The sequence below is a fragment of the Grus americana genome, chromosome 9 (assembly GCF_028858705.1).
Source record: "Grus americana isolate bGruAme1 chromosome 9, bGruAme1.mat, whole genome shotgun sequence".
Lineage (NCBI taxonomy): Eukaryota > Metazoa > Chordata > Aves > Gruiformes > Gruidae > Grus > Grus americana.
In genome coordinates, this window is record NC_072860.1 from 28,568,943 (window position 1) to 28,595,012 (window position 26,070).

General features: G+C 50.2%; 1 protein-coding gene across 15 annotated transcripts in view; it reads right to left on the reverse strand.

Annotated features, from left to right (window-relative positions):
* MBNL1 (muscleblind like splicing regulator 1) overlaps positions 1–26,070 on the reverse strand; it is a 107,781-nt gene that overhangs the window by 21,460 nt on the left and 60,251 nt on the right. For 14 of the 15 annotated variants that reach the window (XM_054835648.1, XM_054835656.1, XM_054835658.1 and 11 more), the window contains 2 exons: positions 8,037–8,207; positions 1,974–2,174 (listed from right to left, as the gene is read on the reverse strand). In XM_054835648.1, coding sequence (XP_054691623.1) covers positions 1,974–2,174; positions 8,037–8,207 — 372 coding nt within the window. Of the gene's footprint in view, positions 1–1,973; positions 2,175–8,036; positions 8,208–20,778; positions 20,804–26,070 lie in introns of those variants that run through there. The other variant, XM_054835659.1, reaches the window with a different exon arrangement.

Genomic DNA, 26,070 nt, shown 5'->3' on the forward strand with positions numbered 1-26,070 from the left:
GGGGTTTCCAACTTGGCCATCATGTTCCTTTCACTCAAGTTCAAAGCAAAACCACTTGGCCTTTTTTTAATATTTTACTGATTTCAGATGCTTTTGCTGGCTTTTCCCTGTTGATAACAATGTTTTTTACTGCAGACTGTGCCCCTGGGTGTTTTGTGAGAGTAACGCTCTCACAAATCCCTCTTGTGCAGAGGAGTTTGGCTCAGCAGCGTACCACTTCTCTAAATAGCTATATAAAGAGAATGCAGGACCAAATCCTGCGTGTTGAAGTCCCAAATTTCATTCACTCCCCGTGCACTTTGGTCCCAGGCTGCTGGCCAGCGCAAGCTCTGCCCCACAGGCTCCACATGAAGAGGTGCCCCTGCACAGCCCCTCTCGGGTTCCCGCTGACATACATGCTTCCCTGGCCTCGGGCAGAGCTGGGGCTCAGGGACCTTGAGTACGTCCTGCTCCTGCTTATGAACAGAAAGCTTTTGAGCCCACATGTCCCCAACACCACTGATCAGCGCTGTGGCCGTGGAAGCACAATCAGACACAGCAGCCGACCTCGGCTCTGCAACCCAAAGGGCTCCCTGCCATCGGCGTCCTCCTCTCAATACTGATTTCCAAACCTAGCATGATTTATTTATGAATTTATCTAATTGCAATTTGGTTTTAATCCACCTCTGGCAGGTATCCACCGTGAAATAGAGTCCTCAAAGGAAAAACATCCCTTGGTGATTCCAAACAGCCACCCATGCGCCAGCTCTCAGCTGGTGCGGCTGCCTCTCCTGTAACCCGAGCACGCTTTGGGGAACGCTTTCCTTGGAGAAAACATCTCTAAAAAGGGAAATGATGCGATCCTGCAGAAGGGGAACCTGCGGTGACGTGAGCTCTGAGAATAGTGACAGAGGCAGCGGGAACGCTCACCGCCAGATGACCCTCCTCCCAGCTTGCAGCCTTCTGAGCAGCAGCTTGTTGGTCAGAGATGCAACTAAGAAAAAGGAATTAATTTTCCTTGTAAGGAGAATTAAACCCTGTTAATGCAAATAAATGGGCAGAAAGAAAAGCATTAGAATTACATCTGGCTGCATTTTAAAAGAGAGATCCTTCTCGCTCCTCCCATCGTGCTCCCTGAGTTCAGGGAGCAAAGCTGCCGCTGGCTGCTGTGTGGTGCTGGAGAAGGTGAGCACCGGCATGCTGCAGGGACAGCCAGCCTCTCGCAGGCGGCGCGTGCCCTAACACACTGCCGTATCCAACAGACCACGGCGTGACAGCGGATCGCCCTGTCTGCTCAGCCTCTCCCATTGCCGCCTCTTAACCACCGGGCCGGACCGGCGCTGCCGAGCACGCAGGCTACGCTCGCTGGCTGTGCTCGCTGGCACACCCCAAGCACGCAGCAGCCGGTGGCAGGTCGCTGGCTCACCGCCCACGCTGCCGCAGCACCGATAAGGTGCCGAAAACACTGTCAGGCCTTTCAGATAAGAAAGATTCAGGGCAAGGGAGAGTACCAGCTAGAGAGCACTAACACTTGTCAGGGTTGTAGCAAGGATGATAAGCCGGGCGCGGGAGGCCAGTGAGGGAGTGCCGGCACCATCCGTCCACAGTGAAAGTAAGAGAGAGGCTGAAAGTCATCCTCTGCCCAGGCAGCTGAGGCTCTGCCCTGACACCCGCCCCGGTGTTTGGTACCCGTTCCCCCGCACCCCCACGTTAACACCTCCTGGGCACACACTAACACAGTTTTGAGGCGCTCTTGCTGCTGCCACAGTCATGCCTAAAAGGACTCAATATTTCCATTTCTTTCTGCAACGGAGGGTCAGAAACAGACCCACAAGCATTATCTTACTGTATGATCGCTCGGTCACTCCCCGTCCTTACCTGTCACCAAGACACTATCAGCTGAAGTGAAACCTTCACAACAAAAATATTTTATACCTAGGAGACGTAATAAATGATACAACTTGTGAGAGTAAGTTACACGTATCAGCCCCTACCTCCAGCCTGTCTGTCCTCATCAGCTTTTGGGCGGCGGCGGCGGCAGCGGCAGGAACCGGGACACCGGGGTTCCCTGTCACCAGCATCGGGGCGGTGGGCAGGATCTCTGCTGGGACCAGGCCTGGGGAGACGGGCCCCAGGTAGGGGTTGAAGGCGGCCGATGCGTTGGTGGCTAAGCTCGGTGCAACGGAAAACATCGGCTGCAATCAGAGAAAAGACGACAGACACTTTAAATATTTATACTTGCCATGCTGTCAGCATAATAACTTTTTGGCTATCGTCTTGAGTGCAGCAGCGGTGAGATTCTGTTACCGATGGGAAGGAAGCATTTGTCGTGTTTGTGGGACATGAAGAACACTCGTGCAAATGTTGCACACGAGCGAGCCCATGAGGACAGGCACCCCCGGCCAGCCTCCGCTGGTTCTCCTGCTCAAGCTGCTTCTTCTGCACGGTTACAGCACGGGGCAGCTCTGGAGCAGACTCTTGTTCGACCCGCACTTGAGCAACGCCATCAGAACCCAGCACTCCTCACGGCCACGGGAGGAAGTCTGGGGGTCTCGAAGGGATGTGTCCAGAATGGGTACAAACATCTGCTCTCGGGGAAAAAGGCGTCTGTGCCAGAGCCCCGACACACCATCAACCCACACTCAGCTCCAGACCCAGATAAATACATTTCTGACCCTGATGACAGCCAGTACTGGTTCAGAAATTACGGAGGTTTAATACAGGAACAAGACCAGATGACCATAATCATTCATTTTTACGCAATTAAACAGGCTGTCCACGCAGATATTCAGAAAGAAATACACTGTATCAGGGATATGCTTTATTTAGACTAAAACATTAAGCCAGAGAGAGAGAGAGAAAGAAAGCGTACAAATACTGGGACTTTTGTTTGTTTGCTTGCTTTAAAAAAAGAAACAGTCAGATGCCCTTGTAGGCTATCACATGTTGTGAAGATAATTGGATGTGGAAGACCAAATAATGCTGTAAGACCAAATGCAGAGCTGCTACGCTGCGGTAAAGATTAAATAACTCTTCTGCCCCACCGAATGCAAAGGCACTGTGCTACCAGTGTAATTGCCAAATAAAATTTAGTCTGGAGTGTTTATCTTTAGTATCTAAATAAAGTAGTTACTCAAGGCATTTAGATTTTTCTTCCAAACTAATTCTTAGAGGGAAAAACACCTACAGAGCTAACGCAACTCTTTTTCTCTGTTTCCTATCTATTAAAGCCAGACAGCATCTACCACCACTTGTTTTTGTATTCCTGAGGAAATGACTGAACTGTTTAGAAGCAGGGAACAAGTCCATTTGAAACACTGGACAAAAACACATGCAGAGATTACTGAAGAAAAAAGAAGTGTAAATGGGAATAATTTCTTTAGCGTCTCTGGCTCTTCATCCATGTGAATGAAAAACAAACAGGCAAATTTTACAGGAACTAAAATATTACTCTTAAATACACTATTAATTAACTGCGCTCTTCATTACTGTGTTATCAGCTATGTAATAATGAACATTAAAAATAAAACCACGAACCAGTATGGTAATGTGTAGCTTAGGAGATATCAATGTTTGATTTCAGCCCAATGTACTTACTGTACAGTAAATAAAAGACTATCCCATTTATTTTCTACTGAGATAATTTTATACTAATAAAAATATCCCGCGCCCTTTATGCCACTGCAAAATAATAGCATATTTTATCAGACCGTTTCCCATCATTCTGAACCTGGCAGGTGTTTTGCAATGTGCTGTACCCATGTAAATTAGGAGATAACCACCCGTCCTGCAGTCTATCAGCCCAGACTGGGAGCCAGGCTGCTGGCAGGAGGAGCCCACGACGGGGTGAAACCTGGGCAGCACAGGAGCACTGCTGGGCAGCAGAGGAGTCTGCCAGGGCACGAAGCCACCCCAACGCTTCTGCACCCAGGAGAAATTTCTGGCGGTACGGTGGCCCCGGAGAACACGCGGCGCAGGCTGGATCTCCCCCGGGACTGTCCCCAGGCTTGGGCGGCCGCGGGACGAGAAGGAGCGGGTCACCCCACGCACAGCCCGGCCAGCTGTGAGCATCAGCCAAGGGTCAGCCTGGGCTCCCCATCCTGTAACTGCAAACTGGTCAGAACTGGGACCTCAGTGCCACGCGGGAGAGGAGAGACATGGGGGAGCTCCAGGTCAGTCCGAGCCGCTGGGCTCATCTCTGCTGAATGCTGCTCGCTTGTTTTCCAGCGAGCTTTCACTTCCCCATCTCTAGAAGCAGAGGTAATATTTCTCTATCACCTTGACCAAACCATACAACTGCTTACTGGCCTTGCAGTTACGGCCCTACTATGCTGCCCATCGTGCAAAACAGCTAAAAAAGGAAAAAAGCTCCTGTAGATCAGCAGAGAACAGAGGTGAAGGAGGACACAGCCTTGGATGCAGCTCTGTGCTGCCAGATGCCCCATAATCCACATCGTCTCCTCTAGTGAATAATTCTGTTCTAAAAACGCCTGTGCACAACGAACGTGAACCTCACCAGCAGGTCTGACCTCCCTGGCTCTGCTTTTCAAAGGCACTGCTCGCTAACAGGCTCTATCGATTAGGCAGGAGACATGGGGGCACCTTTGGAATCGGCCTCTGCAGCGCAGTGGAGCCACAGACAGACAGACAGACAGACAGACAGACGGGGTTTCTGCCAGCCCCCAGCTCGCCGGCCCTGAAGGACCAGCTGCCCGCAGGGAAGGAGCTGGACTCGTTTAGCGCATCTTTAACGGTCATCTACCAAGCACCCGCCACGCCAAGGAAAGCACGAGAGCATCCCACGTACACAGAGAAACACTGACAACCTACAGCTCCTTCCTAACTGCAAACACACCCGCAGGAAGGTCTGCGACGAAGGTCTGGGACCTCGCTCTGCTCCAGGCTCGCACCTGCAGCGTGCAGATCGCCCGGCGCTCTGCAGAAAGGCATGCCTGGCTAACAGCAGAGCTAGCAGCCCCGGGGCTCCCCGTGCCCCCCGTGTCCCCGGAGGTGAGGGACGGCCCCAGAGCCTCCAGCCACCTTCATGGCCCATCGCCGCTCTTCTGGGCTCACGTCTGCATCTTCCTGCTTCTATTTAACATTTTTCCCACCAAACACGCTCCTCCACACTGGCAAAGGCCAATCCAGGGTCTGACATCGCCGCTGCACAGCAGCACGGTATCGCCCTCTGATGCTCTCGTACCAAAGCCCAGCTGAGCCCAGCTCCCCCTAAACCAGTTCACAAGCGAGGAGGGCAGGACCGATCCGTGCAGGCAGAGCTCTTCTCGGGATCCCGGTGCTTGCAGTCAGCAGGACACGCGATCCCCCCTCACCCTCTGAAATCCCCTCCCTCAACTGCCAGACAAAGGCAGATACAAGAGTGAACTAAGAAAGAAAGATGAGGAAAATCCACAGACGTTACTTGCAACTAAGATAATTAAAACATTGATCAAACAGAAATATGAGCGAAGGGATCCTGTGCTTTGCTTACCAAATTAGAGTCTCTCATTAAGTTAGTTCACTTTTATTAAAGCATATGGTATTGATTTTTGTAAAACAAAACAAACTGACTGAAGCATCGTTAGGTGGGATGATATAAATCACCTCCTATAACACCCCGAAATAACATGTTTCAACTGTACTAAAAAATAAATTAATTTTAAGGCCAAATTAGTAGGATGACATCCATGTGGAAACACTGTTGCTGGGATGGGCAATGGGCCTTGCCATGAATCCTCGTATGGAATGAGACTAAATTCTGAAAATACGGAGTCTGTAATGTCTGAGCTCAAGGGATGTACACAGAAATTACACAGGCACGGGTGGAAGGTTTCTTCAAAACACACTGACTCAAATTTTGCTCGTTAGGACAGCATGAGTGTAGCAGAAAGGAGAATTTAAATACAATTTAAATGTTATCCTTGCACTAGCCTCTCTTTATATTAAAAAGGAGCGTTAATCCAAAGAACTGCATTCGAGTTTTTTTCATGTTTACCCAAATGCTGGTGTGTGCCTACACACTGCTTTGTACAAACCCTTGGTTACAATTCATCAAACAAACAAACAGGTTAATAGAGAAGAACATCGTAAGCAATGGTTCGTACTGTTGGCTGCATTTTCACTGAAGCTTTCTCACCGTCCCAAATATGAATTTGCTGGCACTAAGGCTGTATCTCCGTACTCAGATCAGGAAACAAAAATGAAATTGTGGCACGCGCACACGTCTGTTTTGAGCTGTTCAAACTGAGAAATCATTCTGAGGGTGCTCTGGAGTTAAAGCACATCAAGTACAGCCTGAGCTCTCTAGCTGCACGGACACTTAATTTTGGTTCCAGAAGCCACCAGCAGTGGGGTCCAGCCCCACCTCTGCTGCACGCCGGGGTGAGGCCGGGCGGCACGGCACAGTGCCACGGCATCCCTTGAAGCACTGCGGTGCCACCGCACTCGGTGTCTGCGCTGACGCTGCCTCACCTCATCCCCTTGCCTAGGTGATACAGACAGTTTTATTTAAAGGAAAGCCAATCAAAAGAGAGAAAATAAAATGTCCTATCTTCTCATGCTGTGCTAACGGGTACTAAAGTCAATTTACTGTGACAATCCTACCACAACATTTTCCGCTTTTCTCCCCCACATACCCTTCTTCTTGCAGCAGCTGAGGCATAAAGCTCTGTGGGAGAATAACAGTTATATTAACTGAATCAAATACGCCACACAATATTCACTGATGTTCTGCAGACCCACAAAACGTGGGGCCAAATAAGCATTCGGCACAAGGCCGAGAGTCCTTTCTGCTGAGATGGTTTTTCCTAAGGATTTAGCTACATTTTGAGGAGTATTTATTGTCGCTATGTTTTTTGAAATAAAAAAATTGAAGAATTCATCCAACAGAGTGAATACAGGTTTCCTAACGAAAGGTATCTATCTAGAGGTAAATTCAACTCCCTAAATTCTACCTTTGCCAGCAAGAAAGGAAGAAAAGAACTGTCAGAGAAGCGCTAATGTAGATATATGTCTTTTACATATATTTTTCAACTGATTTTTTTCCTTTACTGCCATTTTACCCTTTGAAAGAGAGACCTTCAGCCAGGGGAGCATTGTTTGCCTTTTTATGTAGAATATACCAGCTGTGCTCATACATTAATCAGCGCCAGTCTCGCTCATACATTAATCGGTACCCTCTAACGTCTGAGATAGAAATTTGTATCAAAAAGGTTCCGGGCCAAATTTAGCGGTAGGTCAGCTCAGATGACCTCTCCGGATTGCGCTGGAGAGCACGGGGTGTTCAGCTCCCAAACGCGGAGGCACACGCGGGCTGATGCCAATCATCCCCACATTTGCTGAACCGAGGGATTACTGCAGAGCAAGAAACTGAGCCGCGGCGTTCGACCGTGCGGAACACTGCACTGCGCTTACGTACTGAGGTATACGAGAAACAGGTCCGATGTCACGTACGATCACATTTTACTGTGACCAGATGAGAGATTTCTGCCAGATTCTCCTTCCCCACCCCTTGGCTTTTTGCAGGAAGTATGATTATCTGTACTTCTTCTTCCTGCCGAGCCGGAGCTGTGGGTCGTGCAGGTCAGGCTGACATGCACCATACATCGCTCAGGGCAAGCTTTCTGCTCTGCCTGACAGTGTGCTGTAAAGCCAAAGTCCAGTTCCAGCTAGTAATTCCCTGAGAAGGTTTCCCCGAGTGAATGGAAAGCATCCAGTGGGAATCTTCTCAAACCTGGGAATTTCCAGGAGCACAAGAAATTGTAAAGGAAACACCCATTTATGAAAAACGCATGCAGATCACTCACTTTCTTAATTGTAAGAAATCAGTTGCAAAAAATGATGAACAAAAGATTAAGAAAATTAATTAAATTAACAATATTAATTCAGGCAAGGGAGAATTAAGCAGCACAAAGACATACAGACTAGCATTTCGTTCTATTTGATTTCCCCACCAGCTACTGATGTTTGTGGGATTTTACAGGATGTAAGCCCACCTGCTGACCTACTTCAGCTACAGCTCATTGCACCCAGTGATGGAAGCCAAAAAGCACACATACCACAGGCTGCAACGGGGCACCAGGCATCATGGCGTTGGCAAGCTGCATCTGCTGGGCCAGCATGGCCATATTCTTCTGCTGAATCAGGTTATTGCGTCCATTTATCTCCAGCTGCGTTTTTAAGTGTGGTGGTGGGTGAAGATATTTGCAGTTTTCCCTTGAACATCGACCCTGAAGAAGAGAATCAACACAATTGGCTTAGAAGCTATAGGCGTATCTTCGTTCCTCATGTCATCGGCTCAAACAAACACCACAGACCTAGGAGGAAAGTCCCCGGCTGCTTCCCTAGGTTATCAAATCCTGACCAGAGCAACTTGACAATTCTAGTATCAGCTGCTTGCTTTGCCTTTCTGAACTACGTATTTCTACAGTACAACTCTAAAAAATACCGTTTCTTTCAAAAGTTGCTGAAGGGGAGCGAATACCAGTTGTTTTGAGAGCACAGCATGCCCATGCTCTCTGGGCACACGTGTTTGCTCAGGGAAAGCTATCCCGGGCGCCCGGCACGGCTCCCCCTGCCCACAGAGCTGCCTGCAGCAACCAGGCGGCTGCGGAGCCGGAACCCCAACAGAAGCAATGTGGTCCAGCTGCAGCCGTGAGCCCACAAAAGCTCACTGCTGCCCTCAAAATGTTCAAGGCTCGCTTCTCTTTCTGCTGCGCAGGGGCACAAGCAGAATGAGCGCACAGCAAGACGTGTGGTCAAAGGAGCATCACCCCCAGGAGAACAGCACTTTGGCTCGACCTGGAATACAGCATCTTTGAAGAAAACCTCTTACGTACGATGCATTTTTGTTGTAATTGTGTAAATCAAACAACAAAATCAGAATTGACTTGTTTCTAAATTTTTCATTAAATTCAGATGTGGTAAATCACAAATGTCATGCACTAATTTTAACTGGATGAAAGGACATTCATCAATTTGACAACCAGTCACATCAAGAAATAATAAAAAATACTTCTATGTACAACGTCTATCCAAACCCCACTGTACATCCTCGTTACAAGTAAACCAGCTTCGCACGTAAGACAACCCAACCCCGCTTGGTGAACTCTCTCAGCGGGGTCCCTCGCTTGGGGTGCCCCCGCCTGCGGGCTCCCGGCTGCGGCATGGCGAGCTGGGCACAAGGGTGGCCTCGGAAAACCAGCCCCCAGCCCCCAGCCCCCCGCTGTGGCTCCACCATAAAAACCAGAGGGAAGGGCGCTGCCGGCTCCGCTGCTCAGAGAAACCCCCTCCCGGGGCAGGGAACCCCCTCTTCTCAGGGCGTGTGAGCTGCCAGCTCAGAAACACAAATTCATTGAGATGGAAGCTTTACACACTAATTGTGCTTTAAAATTGTAACACTGGAGCCCATACTTTCACTAAAGGGGATGGTAACAATAAAAACACCACACAACTAAAAAGGAGAATTGAATCCTTTTCTGGAAAAAAACCACATTCCTTAAATTACATTGGTTTTCCTTTACTCATTCATCTTTGAAATAAATCCAAACAGGAACAATGACAAGGCAAAAGACAGCCTTAATTTCAGTAAGAAACCGTTTTTATCAGGAAACAAATTAATTCAATAGAGCTTGGCCTTATACTGCAATTTTGCTCAGAAAGTTAAAATGTATTCTTGTTACAAGATCTACCAGAAATCTTGTTTGTTCGATGATTTTTGTCTCCCCTTCAGGCTGGGATAAACGGTTTGCTGCTGCCCCCTCCCAATCCGTCTTCCTGCTGGCAGTCCAAAGTTCTTAAAACTCATTTTCATAGTTAGACAACTGACATCTGAGTGACCCTTGCCTAGGAGATACACCTGAGAGACAGAAAAATACGTCAAGTTTTGTGGATACCAAGGTTTCGGAAAGCCCTACGTGTATGAAGACCACTGCTGTAACGAACGGCAAAGGAAGTTCATCTTCCCGAGCACTCGTTCCCAACCTTCGAGCACGTTTCCTTGAACGAAACACATTTGCGTTACACGATCCCGTCTACCTCCAGAGACAACAAACAGCAGGGCTGCTGACGCCAGTCTTCTCGTTTGTGGCACGAGTCGGGGGGCTCCCCCGAGCCCTTTGCGTGGGGCTTTGCCCCCCCGGCACAGCCCTGCGACGGGGCTCGGTGCTGCGGGCTGTCCTCGGCAGAGCCGACGCACGGAAGGGACCACTGACGGCACTCGCAGGGAAATCTCCCTAATGACACAGCTCCAAATGCTGGGAAGCGACCAAGGCAGGGGCCAGGCACTGCACACGAGCTAAAAGCACGACATCTATGCTACAGATAAGACGGGGAAAAAAACATGTGCGGCCTGGGAAAATATTTTTACAGGGGAATGGAGTTTCCTTCTGCAAATAAGGACTAGGATACTTCAGTGACAAACATTAACGATTTCTAAGTAGAAAAGACAAACTGATGGTGGTGAAAGCAATCGGTGCTTATGGAGCATGAATTCTAGTTGCTGCGCTATTAACTGAAACAGTGTATTTATAAGTGTGTGTATATACACATACACACGTGTCCGTATGTGCATCTGCTGGTGGCTGTTCCACCCGTGGGTGCTCCCCGGGACACCTCCAGCCCCGCACGGCCGGCCGTGTCCACGGGACCAGCGCCAGCACCTGGCAGCCAAAACGACATGCGGGACTTCTCCCACGTCCGCACAGCACGCCTTCGCTCGGGGGCAGCCCGCCTGCATCCTGGGGATGCTTTCGGACCAAACGACCCTCAGTTCTCTCCTTTACTACCCTACTGACACCACAGTTCAGCATTTAAGCCGTTCTGCACAAAATAAACCAACCTCATTTCAGCACCTCGCCCCCGAAGCATTTCACAATTACGTGAAATGGCAGGTAAAAGGCAAGCCCTCTGCAACAGCTTTGTTTACGGCAATTTTTCTCCTGATACTAAACCCCGTGTTAATGTTTGCTACCACTCAGTAACACAGGGCAAAATTACACATTTAATAGCTGACTGGAAGATGGTATCTTACATTAGCACAGTGTAAAAATCAGACTTAATTACTGCTAAATGAGTAACATGAAACTACAACATGTGTTGCTGGAATCAGAGAGGAGCGATTAACAAACCCGACTCCGAAATGCAGACTAGCTCCATGCCCTCATCTCAGTGGTGGGGTTTAGGCTGCTCCACACCCTCCAGGCTGGATCCAAAGTCTGGCAGTATATGTTGTGCGTCATGACGGCTTAGTGTTCCTCATAGACACAAATGCTTTAATGCCAGAAGAAACCATTCCAGTGACCTAATGCAACGTCCTCGGGCTCCTGGGAAACAAGGAGCCCCGTCCCTCGTTTCCCCATCAAGGTCATCATTTCTATTTGCTTGGCAGCTGATCTTTAAGGAAGACAATTTACTCTGAGTGACTACAAGAACATACCACATCCCCAGGTAAACTGTCCTTATGCTTAGTTATCATTATCTACTACCAAAAAGTTCACATCTATCTTGTCTCGTGTTGGAGTCCAGTGCAGCATTTAACTTTCAACCTTTTTGCATTTTCAGATCCTAGTGAATTTTCCAAAAGAAACAGAGACTTCTCTGTTTGGGAAATGGCTTTCTTGTCTTACTTACATTCCACAGACCTTCAGAAATGGTCCACAGAGTGCCCCAGCGTTGGAAACCACAGGCTGGAAACCACTGTCAAAATCTCAATCAAGAACATGGACTGCATTCATCTCCTTTACACTGCAAGCAAGTAGCTGCTCAGCTACCTTTTCACTACGTTCTGGTAACGTCAGTCAACAGAACCCTTTCTGAACTCTCTGCTGTTTTCTCAATGATAAAAAATGAACACCATAAGCAAGCGAAGTTGCGCACGCTGGCAGCGTCCTGAGACGCTGCATCAGCACACGGGTAGGGCCTCACCAGAACCCCGCTGGACTGAGAGCTGTTACTAAAAATGCTGCTGAGGCGCTCGGGCACGCTGCTCAGCAGAGGCTGCCCGCAGATCTCCACTCCCTCGAGACAAGGGGGATGGATGGCCCCCCCCCCAGCAGAGCCAGCAGGGAAACTCGGGGTGCGCAGTGTGACACCAAGGGGGAAACACCCACGGGGGGGCTGTGATATTTGGGCAAAAATCCCATGTTTACTTCTGCGCAGGAAGAAACCCAGCTCTCGCTCACACTGCAGCCGACAGCCGGCACGGCCGGGCCCAGGCGCTGCTGCTGTAGCCGGGCACGGACACGGACCCACTGCGGGGCCCAGGGTGCACCGGCCCGAGCGAGCCACGCATCATGGCCACGCTGAGGCTCCCGCAGGAGGCCAGTCCCGGGTGCATGGCCTGTGCGGCCTGCCAGCCGTGCCCTCCCCACACGTGTCCCCGTGAGCGATCCCGCTGTCGCTAACCAGCACTCAGCAGGTACCACGCGAGACCACGGCCCCGCGCTGTGCCGAGCCTTCGTGCGCACCCTGCTCACAAATAGGCCCCGAGAGCGAGGAAGAAGAGAGCAAGCTCGGCCCGTCAGCCTGGCGGCTTGGCGTCCTCCCAGCAGGAATGCCGGAGCGGGAGGACGCGCGGGCCGCTCTCACATGATGTTTTTCTCCAGCTATCATATCAACAACGTTCAGGCAGAGCGCCCAGGCTGAACTGAACAGCCAGCCTGACTGTCATTAAATTAGGGCAGCATGATGTCTGCAGTATTTTAAGCTGCCCAGCCCTGGCAAAAGCAGGAGATGGGGACAGGGGAGGAGCGGGTGGCACACACACCAGGGACCTGTGCCCAGGGGGTGCCCCCCAGCCCCCGTGGTGCTAGGCGTGGGCCCGGCGTTAGCCGCCCCGGCAGGGCTGGGGAGCGAGGCTGTGGTTCTCTGCTGGTAACGCCTCCGGCCTCGCTCGCAGCACTTCTGCGCCCCCGATAAATATTCACAGGTCACTGACCCGAGCTCATGGCGAGCACACGCTGAGCTGCGGGGGAGCTGAGGGGGGGCCTGGCTGCCTCCTCAGCACCCTTTGGGGAGGCAGGAGGGATGGGGCTGGGGGGCCATGGGGGGCTCTGTCTGTCCGTCTGCCCCCGCTGCCTGCTGGATCAGGCCCACCTCCGAATACCTGCTGAATCTAAACGCCACGCAAACACCATGAAATGGCAAGGGCAGTGCCAAGAAAAGCCATTTGTTTGCAAGCTCATCTGCCTGCGTGTTACCTTCTGCACCATCCCTCCTCCTAGCAGCGTCTCCCGGAGCCCTTCTCACGCCTGTGAGCGGTGCTGAGCGGTGCAGCTCCCGTGCCCCAGTGCAGGCAGCTGGCCTCGGCTGCGGGACACACTGCATCTCCACCCAAAAATGCCTGGAGGTCCTTGTCTGCCACTCGCTCCCGGCCGCTCACAGCCAGGTCCCACGCTCAGAGGGCGTTGGCAGACTTGCCACCGGCTTCTCAAGCACTCAGCACACACCGCTGGCTGTGCCAGCGCTGCCAGATGGCATCAGCACCCGGCGCTGCTCCGGGGAAGCTGGGTTTGCATCCCGGCCAAAACCGCAGCAGCCGGGTAAGTGAAAAAAGCCAAAGCGGGAGCAGCTGCAAAGATGGCAACTGCAGCAGAGCGGAGCTGCCATGCTGCACGAGGAGCCAGCGCAGGGGTGAGCCACCCCGAACGGCCGGGGACGCCGGCATGCTACACGGAAGCCATCAAACACAGCTTTTTCACCCTTGCACAGCTTCCTGAGAAATAAAAAACAGGCCCTGAAACATACCTTAAAAAATTGGTTATTGCTAATCTCAATTTTTTGTTATGACCTACACACCAAACCCTGTAATCTATATATTTTCCTGAAGACTACAGAGTTTTTGTAAAAACTGCTGGTCAGATTACGGTGCTGAAGAGATTTTAGTTGGAAATAGGTATTAATAAAAATGTGTCCATAGGAAAATATTTACTTTGTTTATTCATTTGTTGACAGAAAATGTCTGTTTCTTTGAGCTTTCTATTCGTTTCCCTAGCCAGGTGGAAATGAGCAGCGTGCTCTCAGCACACACCTTGCCCTCACTGCTGCCAGACAGCAGCACTTGCCTTTGTATTTGGGAAACCTCTGCGACACAGAGGGGACGGAGTGAAGCGGGAGAACCCTTCCGTGTTATGTTACTACTTCCCAACCACAGGGAAATTTGGGGTTCTTATTTTTTTTTCAAATTATCCTACAACAAAATCATTACTTACTGGGGCAGACACATTTTAGAGGTGCAGATTCCTGTTTAAATGACTGGTAAATACCAGGAAGAAGGATCATCTTTTTAGCTGACAGCAGCTACTATATAAAGACAGACCCTTAAGTCTTACTTGAAATATGGGGGCAAATGCACATTTGCTCCTACTCTCGTTACAGAAGTAAATCTTCTAAAGCTGGCTCCCCACTTTTGTCTTAGTTTTTAATATACAAATTTATTTCCTATTCTCTACGTTTCACTTTCATTGCTCAAAAACGCTGTAAAGAAGAGTCCACTCCGGTCATGGGATCAGGACGCCCCGGCCGCAGCCTGGGCACGTGTGCCTGACCCCAGCGGCGTTCGGTCCCCTGTAATGCCTCATCGAGGTGCAGCCCGGGGTTAAGCAAGGTCTGGTGATCGGGAGTTTGTCTTCCCATTGCCTTCAGGGGAGCAGGGACGTGGTCCCTGTCCCCAGGCACCTTCCCACAGACCGCCAGAAGCACCTCCCAGCTATGCAATTTGGGTTTATTCCCCACAAAGTGGGAGGCATTTCATGTGGATACTTGCAGAATTGTGGAAGAGAAAACACGCAGAACTCACAGAAAAAAGAAACCATAGTCAATCCTGTCTTGGAAAAATCACCCCAAAAATTCTGCATTCTGAAAATACAGCGTAAGTATTTCTACAAGACGTGGATCATCTGACAGATGTGTTGGATTTTGATGTTACACCTAGGTATTTAAGGCTTTCACACAGATGAGCAAGAAATGAGTCCATTTCTGTGAGGTCACTACCATATTTCTCTCTACAACACCATTTTTCTGCGAAGTGCAGCACCTCCTGTTTTTCAGATCCCACACTAAATGTTAGAAATACAACAGCAATTTTTCCTTCCAGAAAATATCCTGATTGTATGCCTAATAATGAAAAAAGTATCCTTGGGACTCAATTCTGAGATTGCAAGCTCCTTCATCCGCTGCGGTTACAGCTTAGGTAATACGGGTACTAACCATTTTCACTCTTTCCTTGAGGGAATATTTAATGGAAATATCTGCATTAGTCAATAACTAATTAACAAGAGGACAATTTGAGCTTAGTGTGCTGCAGAGCCCTCTGTGCAAGTGCGCTGCCGCCCAGCAGAGCAGCGTGACCCACCGGCAGCCCCGAGGCAGGGACACTCACCCACGGCTGTGGCACAGCCTACAGCCTGGGCAAAATCCTCTGAGCCACGAAAATGCTCTTTCAAAGGGCAGAGGCAAGTGGGTGGCCCCCCACCCACCAGAGCAGTGGAGGTCACAGCAGCAACCTCACTGCTGACACCGGGTGGGTTTACAAATTAACGGCACCCAAGTTGCTCCTGTCCAACCTCGCAATCTGCAGAGAAGATCTCAGGGTGGCATCGGGTCCAGCTCCTGCACCCGTGGCCCTGGCGCCTCCGGCACGCTGCTGCTGGTTTCTGCTTCTGCTCCGGTAAGGTGCGTGTGAACCCCCAATCTCATGCACACTCAGGCCAAAGCTGCACACTTTGTGCAAATATCTGCACTGAGGTCTGAAAAGCAGGTCCCAGAGTAGTTTGAGTTTGAGCAGCTGCTATTAGGCCTTCAAAGCTGTTTTAAGAACTTGCAAACATTTATGGCTTCAGCACCTGCTTAAACCAATTCAAATTCAAAACAATTACTTTCCAATACCTCTCCTTAGACGCCTCTAATCTGTCCCGCAAAGGAAGAACACCAAACTCATCACCCTGGTGGACTTGGCTCCAGTCTAAAACTTTCTTGGAAAGCACAGCCTGGTGATGCAACAGATAAGGTCTAATTAGCAAACTGCTCTCGCAAGGTCATTATTCCTCGGGGCACAACCCGCCAGGACCCCGCACGCCTGTGCAAGGGACCTGCAGGGTGCCAGAGCAGCCCCCGCGCAGGGGCGCTGCCAAAGCCCAGAGCCCTGCCCTTGGAAACTGTTCCCACACCGAACCCTCGCGGGGTGCAGGAAGGCAAGGAGGACCCAGACCACCCCGCTGTGGCCTGGCACCCGCGGTGCCATTGCCCAAGGTGACACCCCACGTGAACCCTCCCCTCCCAGAAGGAGCCCTGGGAGCCCACCACATCGGCCGCCTCCAGCACCCCCGAATTTCAGGCTGAGGTTCCTCAAAGCAGGGCTTACCCTGCGTTTGGTTACCTCCACAGGGATGGTGTTTGCAGTAACATCACATATAACTGTTGTCAGTGTTCCCTCCAGCGTCCGGACGGGTTCTGGACTGTGACGGGTTCACGCAGTCATGGGGGAACACCGCTCGGCACGGGCAGCTGCAGCCAAACCCATGTAACAGGGGAGAGCGGCGGAGACACGACACTGCGTTTGCATTTGTATTTGCAATGTTACCAGCAATTGGACAGACGGATGGTGCTGGGATGCCTGCAGTTTTGGAGAGGGACATCCTCTGCAGAAGAAGCTGAAGGTTTTGGGAGGATCAGCAAACATCAGACTGGGCACAGTCGAAGTCGAAATACAAAAGAATTTTGACACAGACTGAATAAAGATCACAGTTACTGCTGTCATTTGATAAACACCAGAGAGTGCACGTGGAGCACAGCAATCCTGCCATCCTTGTTTAAGGTTATTCCTCTGCAACAGGATAAAAGCAGAAAACCAAACAGGCCGGCCAGGGGGTGTGTGCCAGCGCCGCCGCACGCCCCCAGTGTGGCACGGACCCCTTCCTTCGGCCAGGGCAAGCTGCCTGACCACACGGAGCTTTCCTCCGTTCTGCTGGAGTTCGGTAACATTGAGCACTCTCCGCCAATCTGAAGTAAATACATCTGTATGGACAAGTTTCATAAATGCAGTTGGTCTGGGAAAGTCTTAAAACTAAGCTGCGCCAGCCTGCTGGGTCTGTTTATTTATGCTATTTTTATACCACTGCGGTAGCACAACCCGAGTTACCGAGCACTTGCTACACCACTCTGCGCGTGTTTATACAAGAACTACTGCTCACAAAAGCAAACGGGAAAGCTTCTTGGTTTTTATCAAGCCTGACTGCGGGCCGGCTGCTTGCTTCAGAGCCGAGACACTCACCTGCATCCCCGCAGCGCTGCCCCGCTGGGACTGCAGCCGCCTCCCACCGCCCGCCTAGCAAACAGAATGTTTAAAAAAGGGGCTTTTATACCCACTAACAGCGTATGGACAGGACCGATGGAACAACCTACATGTGATTTCAGTTGAAATTTTAACATGCGTTGCTGCTGAGGCATGGCCTGGAGCCAAATTAATTCTCCAATTAAAATTGTTGCTTAGCAACAAGGCTTTCGCTGCAGGAGAGAAAAGTGGGGTGCCCGTGACGGCTGGCTGTGGGCGGGCAGGATGGGCGCGGGGAGCCGCCTCTGCCCAGGGTGCACAGCCCACAGCCGGTGCCGGACCCCCAGTGCCAGACCCCCACCTCAACGGAGGTGGCCGTGGGGCACCTCATGTGCAACAGGTAAAAACAACCCTCCAGAGCCACGTGGAGACACAAACTACAGCCCAAACTCTGCTCTTTGCTTATTGCAAAACACAGCAGAATTCTAAGAAATACCAGCCCCGTGGAGCTGCTCTGGGTTTTGAGCAAACGCTTTTTCCTCGGGTGGTTTTGTGAAATCATGGTTAAAATGTGACCCTGCACGCAGCATTGCTATCACTGTTGCTACCATTAAATCAACAAGGCAACCTCCAGGCCACAGGATGCAAAGAACTTTTAAACATAAAAGCATCTACCAGAAGCAGGTTGTAATCTCTGCTGAGGGTCTTCGGCAGCTACCACGGCCTTTAGTCACCTGCAGCCTTACGATGGACTCGCCAAGCATTTCTGTGCCATCAGAGTTACCAAGTCCCGCTTTTCAAAATCAGATGGATAACCCTCTAATATTTAACAGGCTACATCCTAAAAACAAAAGAAAAAGCTGCTGGTGGGCAGCAGACACTCCTGTGAGTGCTGCACATCCCAACTGCACTGCATGAACACTTACTGCCCCGCCACTCTTTAACAATTATTAGTGACTGACATAATTAAACCAATCACTTGTGGGTATTCGGAACGTGCCACGATACTGAATGGCAACAGCCGCAGCTGAGGATGCTCCGCTGACGTCTCCTCTGGGCCGGGGGGCTCTGCCTGCCGCTGGTGCCTCCGCACGGCGCTGCCGGTCCCCCCGGTGTTGCGGGTACCCGGCTTGCTTGCCTCCGCGTGAGCCAGAGCCGGCAAAACAGCAGCCATGCCGAACAGTGCAGCTGTAACAGATTAAATATTTTTTATCCAAAACAAACATGCAAAACATCTCCCTCTTTCAGGCAGTATAAAATCCTTCTGACAGCAGAGAGCCCGGAGCGTTAAAACCCAAGCAGGAAGATGGCTGTTACGTAAAATCCGAATATTGCCTCTAAATGGTAAAACTATTTATACGGATGCTCATGTGTTTTACAGGGAAGCATTTAACTACACGTAAGCTATGGTTTGCTTTTTAAAAATAAAACTGTTTGCACTCACTTTGTTATAGTAGCTGGCCTGCCAAGCATACATTCAGAGAATTTTTTTCGTATTGAGCAAAAAGAATTACTGGACTTATTTTACTGACTTGAAGCATACAAACTGCAGTCCCGGTGAGCCAACGGCTACGCTTACGACTCCGGAGCCAGGCAGCGATCCAGAGGCAGGACCACGATCACTGAGGCACTACACAACCTAGATGGGATAATCAATGCCTTGTGCCCGAGTAACAACGATGAAAAACATCTGTGTATTTCTGTTTTTGTATGCGGTTTCCATGCATAAAATGAAAATACCCCACAGCACGGCAAAACCCAGAAGGCTCTCGTTTCTACGTATGATAACCACATTCCTGGCACCATCGTGGTCGGGCTACCCCAGGACAAATGTGCCGGTGCAGCTGCCTACGACAAACACATGGAGAATCCCCCCTTGAAATACACGTTTCCCCTCGAGCACAGGGAGCAGCCTGGCGACGCGCAGCGTCAGAGGACTGCAGGCGCGGAGGCCGGCAGCCATGGATGTGGCAGTTTAGGTCGTTCAAGCAGCCCTTCAGACCTCATCTGCTTCCCCAATTATCACCGCCACGCTTTGATCCACCCCAGCACATTTCTCTGCTCTAGAAAATCATCCCTAAAGGTCCTGCTGAGAGCCAGCCCAATTCCACCTCCCCGCCAGTCCCACCTCCTGCTTCCAGTGGCCACGGACGTGAGCAGGATGCCACTGGCCCCAGCTTTATAACACTAGCCTCAAATAATTAGAGAATCTTGTAAGGCAGAATCCAACCTACAAACCAAGCACAGAGCTGCAGGGGTGAAGGCAAACCCTTCCCGCAGCTGTGGGGTGTGAGTGCTTTGGCCAACGGCAGCCCAGGGACGGCACGGTGCTGAGCCAGCGTGGCCACGCAGAGACTGGCAGCCAGGACACCCGCGGCACAGTCCCCGCTCCCAGAGGGAAAGCAGCAGAAAACGTGATAAGGGGTTGATTAAATAGCAGAGGATGAGAATAAACATTGACAACAACTGCTGAATTTCTGTTAAACAAAGGATTTCACATAAACACGCACGGCCAGTCACAGCTGAGTATCTCCTTTATAAACACACACCGAAGCTGGGGAGCACGGCACTGAGCGCTCACCATACGGCCACGGCACCAGGTGACACCAGCAGAGAGGCCACGTCCTTGCCACATGCACACCGAGACAAGCTTGCGGTGTGCAGCCAGCCAGCATCTCTGGGCACCAGCATCCCTGGGCACCAGCATCCCCGGGCACTGGGCACTGCTGCTGCCAGCTGGGGGGCAAACCATGTCCGACTGCCCCACCTCATCCCAGCAACTCACCAGCCAAAACAACTGACATTAGTAAATGATGAATTTTATATTGCTTAAGTTAATCACAAGTGGAAAAAAGAAACAACTACAGGGAGCCACTGGAAGGTGCCACTCACATGCCTGTTCCTCCTCCTATTTAACTGCAGCATTTTTGCTTCATTAGTATTCCTACAAACTTCAAATTGTTTTTACTCCTGCACTATGTATCCAGTTAGATGACATTTCACCAATTAATAATAATTATATTAATAAACAACAGGATAACGACTGCCTTAGCATTTACATAAATCAACCCCTTCAAAATACCGACGCGTTACAGGCCACGCATTTCGCTCTCACGTTGCTGCCCCATACGAGCACTCCAGGAGGTGTCAGGGCACCGCGGGAGCTGGGATGGCATCACTGCTGGGATTCAGGCGGCAGGAACAGGAAAATAAGCAATAAAAACTCTGTACCTCATCTCTCCCTCGCCATTTCACAACGCTTACAAACCTGTTCCTGACCCGCTGTCTGTGGATTTTTGGGAAGAGCCCCAGACCCAGCTGCCATCAGCCCCACAGGGGTGTGGGGGGGTCTGGGCACAGACACATCTTGCAGCGTGGAAGATGAACTAAATCGCAAGCAGCCCCCAGCAGCAACAGCCCCGCGCTGCCGAGCACAGATTTCTGTCAGCACTGGCATTAATGAAGTTCTCATGGAGAACACGTTTTTAGTGAACAGCAACAATAAAATAAAAGGATAAAAATGATCAGGATACCTCTCCAGAGCCTTCAGTTCAGTTTGACTATGTCTCCCCTTAAGGCTTGCTGCCGGACTGCAACAGCTGCCAAGTGTTAGCAAAGACAAACGGAAAGTATTTTTAGCAACAACAAAAAAATGCCCTGGGTTTTATCAGGTAGCTGAAACATGCATTGATTCAGCCCTTAAATACGAGCCTCGAGGAGCGGATTTGTAGTGGGGAGCATGATGTCACGAGAGCCGAGGGACCTCGCAGCCAATGGTGACACCAGCGCAGTGACAGCATGTACACTGTGCCATCGGCACCAGCACTCTTCCCTGCTTGTGTTTTGACCCATCTGTTCTGCAAAGCCCCAAACCAGCCAATTCAACATGTTGAGTCAACAAGATTCAACATAATTCTGCTTTTACCGGTCTCTACCCTCCTCCATTTAAGAGCAGGCTGTGGCGTTAAAGTCCCCGCAGAGTAGGAGTTTCCCTGGCAGCCCCAACACCCCGGGGACCACCCTGGGTACCACCCCATCTCCATCCCCATCCCCATCCCCATCCCCGCCTGGCTCTGGACAGTGCCTCAGCAAACCTGGTGCAAGTAAACACAGCTATTTCATTTCCAATTATAAACTTACTTATGAAACTTATTAAAGGTCCTGTAGCAGAACGCGAGTAATTTCTGCTTTTAAAGCACTGTAAACATTTAGCAGACACATTGAGTACCTTTGGTTAAGTCCTGTTTCCAGCAATACCAATCAAAGCTCAGCCACTCTCTGGAAAAGAGCTTAACTTTGGTTCAGAGCTGTTTCAAGCTTGGTTCAAGCCCGTTAGTTCATCACAGCCGCTGGTCCAGGGGATGACTTTACTCCATCCCTGGTAAGCCCAACAGTGATGTGTATGCTGTGCTTCATCTACTGCAATGCATTATTTTGATTTATTCAGCTAAATCAAGTAGCTGAGCAGAATTATTTCCAAATACACTTCACTGATTTATTTCTTTATCATATATTTCTTTCTACAGTTTTATGGCTATTATTGCAGAAAGGAGGAAAAAATAATAACAAAAGAGGCCTTTTTCAGTTATTGTTGGTCACTTTGGGAGTTCTTTGCCAAAATCCACACTACAGAATAGGTACAAAACAAGCGTTTCCCAACTCAGCCCTGCAGACAGACAGGACCTAACAGGAGCCGCAGCCACTGCTGCAGCAGTGCCCGTGCTGCCGCGGGGCTGGGGACGTGCCCGGGTGCCCCAACAGCAGCCGCCCCGCACCCCTGCGCCCCGACGGCACCGGGGATCCCTGCCTCCTGCAGGCACCTACTCTGCCTTTACAAAAGGAATTTGCTAAGACACTCACTTTTTGGCATGATGTGATCTTGGTTATAATAATTAAATTGATTCGGCTACAAGTTTTATACTTTTTAATTATCTTTGTGCGTATTTTCATATCCAGCATAGCCATAAAACACACTGAAGTGACCACTTAATGACGTCTTTGTGTGTCTACCTTGTAGATAAAAGTCTCAAACCCTCCGATTTATCACTTTGGCTTATACTGCTAATGGCACTTGTACGGGAAGAATCGCAGAGGGGCCGTCTTATTGCCATGAAATTCAACAGGCTTAAAAAAAAGAAAGAAAAAACAAAAAAAGAGTAAGCAGACTCCCAGCATGAACCCAGAAGGAAAGAAAACAGCACAGCAGCGAATCCCACCCTGCTGTTTCTAAGTCTGCCGGGAGCTGCCCCGGGCTTTGCTGGGAGGGCTGAGCACTCCGGCCAGCCCCCCCACGGGGAGCGAGGCAGGGGACGCGCTCGGGGACTCGCCGGGGCCTCTCCCCCAGCCCAAGGCACCTTCTGCTCCAGCCCGGCCCTGTCGTCACCGGCAAGTCAAAGTGCACAACCCCGCAGGAGCAGACAGGGAGAAACAAGGGGAAGCACAGAATGATCCCCAGCTCCAGGAACAGCGGGACGGGGATGGGCACAGGGCCGTGGATGGCGACGTTCACGCCCGCACCACCTTGCTTTGCACCCTCCTCCCCCTGCGCAGCACCCACCATGGCGTCACCGAGGCGTCTGTCCAGCTCGAGTCAGCTGTACCCCAGGGTAAGGTGGCCGCTGGGGACTCTACCAAGCCACCCCGAATCTTTCTTTCCTAATAGCCGTTGGCAAGTATAGCTTATGGACATACAAATCTGTTTCTAATCCTTTAATACAACTTGGGATTGATATTCATATTATTACAAATATTTGTATATCCACGTGTGTCTGAGTATACACGTTATAGATATCAATTTGTATTTACACCACCGCCACTCCCAAGTCACACAAACTCTGTAGACTGAGACAGAGGAACAGCGGATGCCTTCCCAAGGAACCCCCCTGCCCCCCAACCAGTGCTGGACGAGAGGGAACTGCATTTTTCCAGGCCTATCCGGGAAAACTGATCGCCCCCCCCAAGAGTCGGTTGTCTCCCAGGGGTTGCACGTGGATAACAACAGCATTAGAAACCACAAAACCTTCCTAGCAGGGACTTCAGAAACTGCTCTGAACTCCTAAAGCCACAAAATCCTGTTAGAGCAATCTCCAGTAATCCGTACGATCCTTAGTCAAGCATATAATAACTAACATTTTAAGAGTAAAATGAATGACTTTATGTCAAGATCAAGTGAAACACGTGCAAGATTTAATCTATTTATCGTTACAGCTTCACGCAGTGCCAGCCAGCAAGTGGCGGTGAAGGAAGCAGCGCTGTACAAAGCCTCGCCAGCCGCAGGTACCGGGGATTACTTTTATCGGCGTTTCTGTTCACAGTGTATAATCTCCCTGTAAATGACTCGGCCTGAAAACAGTCCCTTTGCCGTGCAGCCTCTGCTCTTAGGATCTCAGTAGTTCCGAGTAAATGACTAAAATAAGCAGTAAGGTGAAGATCTGTCAGGTTCCACTGCCACTTTTTAATGGATGTACTGCAGCATAATTAATATTTAATGGTATTTTCAGGCTTCTGATTTGTTTTGGTGTGGTATGACGGAAAACAGGCAAGTTGTCAAACGCTGCATCCAAAGTGGGGGACCAAACAAAAAGGACACAGCCTTTGTTCAGCAGAGCTGCCGAAACAGGTCAATGCGATTTACAGCAAAGTTAGAAAGGGAATACCACAAGAGGGATGACACCATGGACGTTATCATATACTTTTTACATAGTTGGCGTATTTTCAGATTGTGTAGAAACCTGCCCGCGCTGCCAGCAGGGGTGTTCCCACCGTCCCAGCCCCAGCTCCTGGCTGCCCTGTGCTGCCTCCAGCTCCTGCCCGCACTGTCTTTGTGGTTCTGTTGACTCAAGCAAAGTTTTCTTGTTAGATATCAAACATAACTTCTAAGGCACATATATGCACATGTAAAATAAAAAAAAAACAACCCAGATGTAGCTATTCTCACTTGTTTTTGAAGCGCACTGGCATTTTAAGTCTCTTCTACCTGGTGAAAAGGAGAGGTGGTTGGCATGGTGATCTAAATTGGATAATTGGTGTCCTCACCCAAGTGTAAATACGCAGCAGAATTCTCCATTATAGGGGCTATATTTAAAACTGAATTGTTATAGTTTAAAAATAAAATCTTGCTTTTGTGATTTCAAGAGAGAGACATTGCCATCACCTGTTGCTCACATCTGCAAGCAGAGAGTAAGGGGAGGCCAAACACAGCGAGCTTGCCGGCCGTGCCGCCGTGGCAGGAGCGACGCCAGTCTGGTGCTCGATTTATAAAGCTCTTCCCTGAATTGCACAGGCACGACGCAAAGCACTACTACAGCATCTTCAAATAAATCTAACCTGGAACGTACAGAACAGGCAAAGCAAACAAGTGGCACGAGAGGGAGCAAGGCACCGTCTCTGTGTCGGTCCTTCTGCACAGAGCCCGGCGGGGGGCACCCGCTGCAGGAGGGACCCCCAGCCCCGGAACCCTGAAGGCTGCCTTTAGCTCCCACTGATACCTGCAGCGTGTCCCCAGCCCGGCATCCCCCGCGTGGCATCCTCCAGCCCAGCATCCCTGATGGGACCGCCATCCCCCCGGCCTGCAGCTGGATGTGGGCAGAGAGCGAAGGGCCCCTTTCAAGATGTGCACAGGGTGCTTGGGGAAAGCACCAGAACAAGGACCAGGAGGGGAAAGGGGGACAGTCTCCCCTCTTCATACTAAACCGCTTGCTTCAGAAAGGGGAAGCGCATTTTTCCCTCCTTTAAGCTCTGACGAGACTTTATGGCAACGACACACCATTGCATTGCAATTATGGTGTCTGAGATGCGAGCGACGTTAACAGATTACAGCTGCAAACTGCCATGCTTCTTTCTAAACAGGAGTGGTTTGATAACCAATTCACAATATACCCATTGCAAAAGCAAAAATATCCTTTAAAAGAAGATATAAAATATTTTCAGAAAATTTCACTTTAATTATACATGCAATAGATTTCCCTCTTTAAGCTCTGCATCTCATTTCCAGCACACTGCTCCAACAGCTTTCCACAGTGCTGTAGCCGCTCTCACAGCTGTGCCTGCCTGCACTTCCACCGCTTCTGCAAAGTGCCTGGGTTTTTTAGTGACAGTAATTCGAAAGCTGTCCTTTATATACTGGGGGAAGGAGCAGAAGCCGGTGAATCCTCAGCAATACAGCGGGATCGGAGCTGCCCACGTTACACCTCACCACCACTGCTGAAATGTATCCCTGTTTTTCAAGGCACAGAAACGGCAGAGCGCTGTAGAGCTGCAGGAGTAATTTAAAAACAAAGATAAAACCAAGAGCTGATAACAGGCTGCTACAACACCCAAAGGAGACGCAGTGTGGAGATGCACTTGGAAAAGGAAAGCCTGAGTGCAGGAGTTCAGGTACAGCCATGAAGACACTGCAAAGGGCAGCCAGACTGAGACAAACGGTCACAAAACGAAGGATGTTCCCCAGCGTCACTCTCCTGCATTTATCTCACCCGTTCTGTCTGGATGTCCGAAATCCCCACGGGTATAAACCTCTTCTGTAACATCTACCACCATCAGACTTACTCTGAAGGCTCAATCTGTATTTACTCCATTAGGAGAAGCGATCCCTGCAGACTTCCATGCAGTACTACCCACTGCAATGCACGTTACTTCTGCTAGCAATTTTTGCAGCGGTGGTGGTTAACCTCTCCTGCAACCTCCTCGTGCTGGGTCCCTTTAAGGTTAGGTTTTAAGCAAATGGGCATATTGCATTAGGCGGGTAGCGCAACACGGGAGGGTCTCTCCTCTGCCTTCATCCTAATCGCTAACTTGGCTGCTGAGGGCCGAAGCCCCAGGTGAAC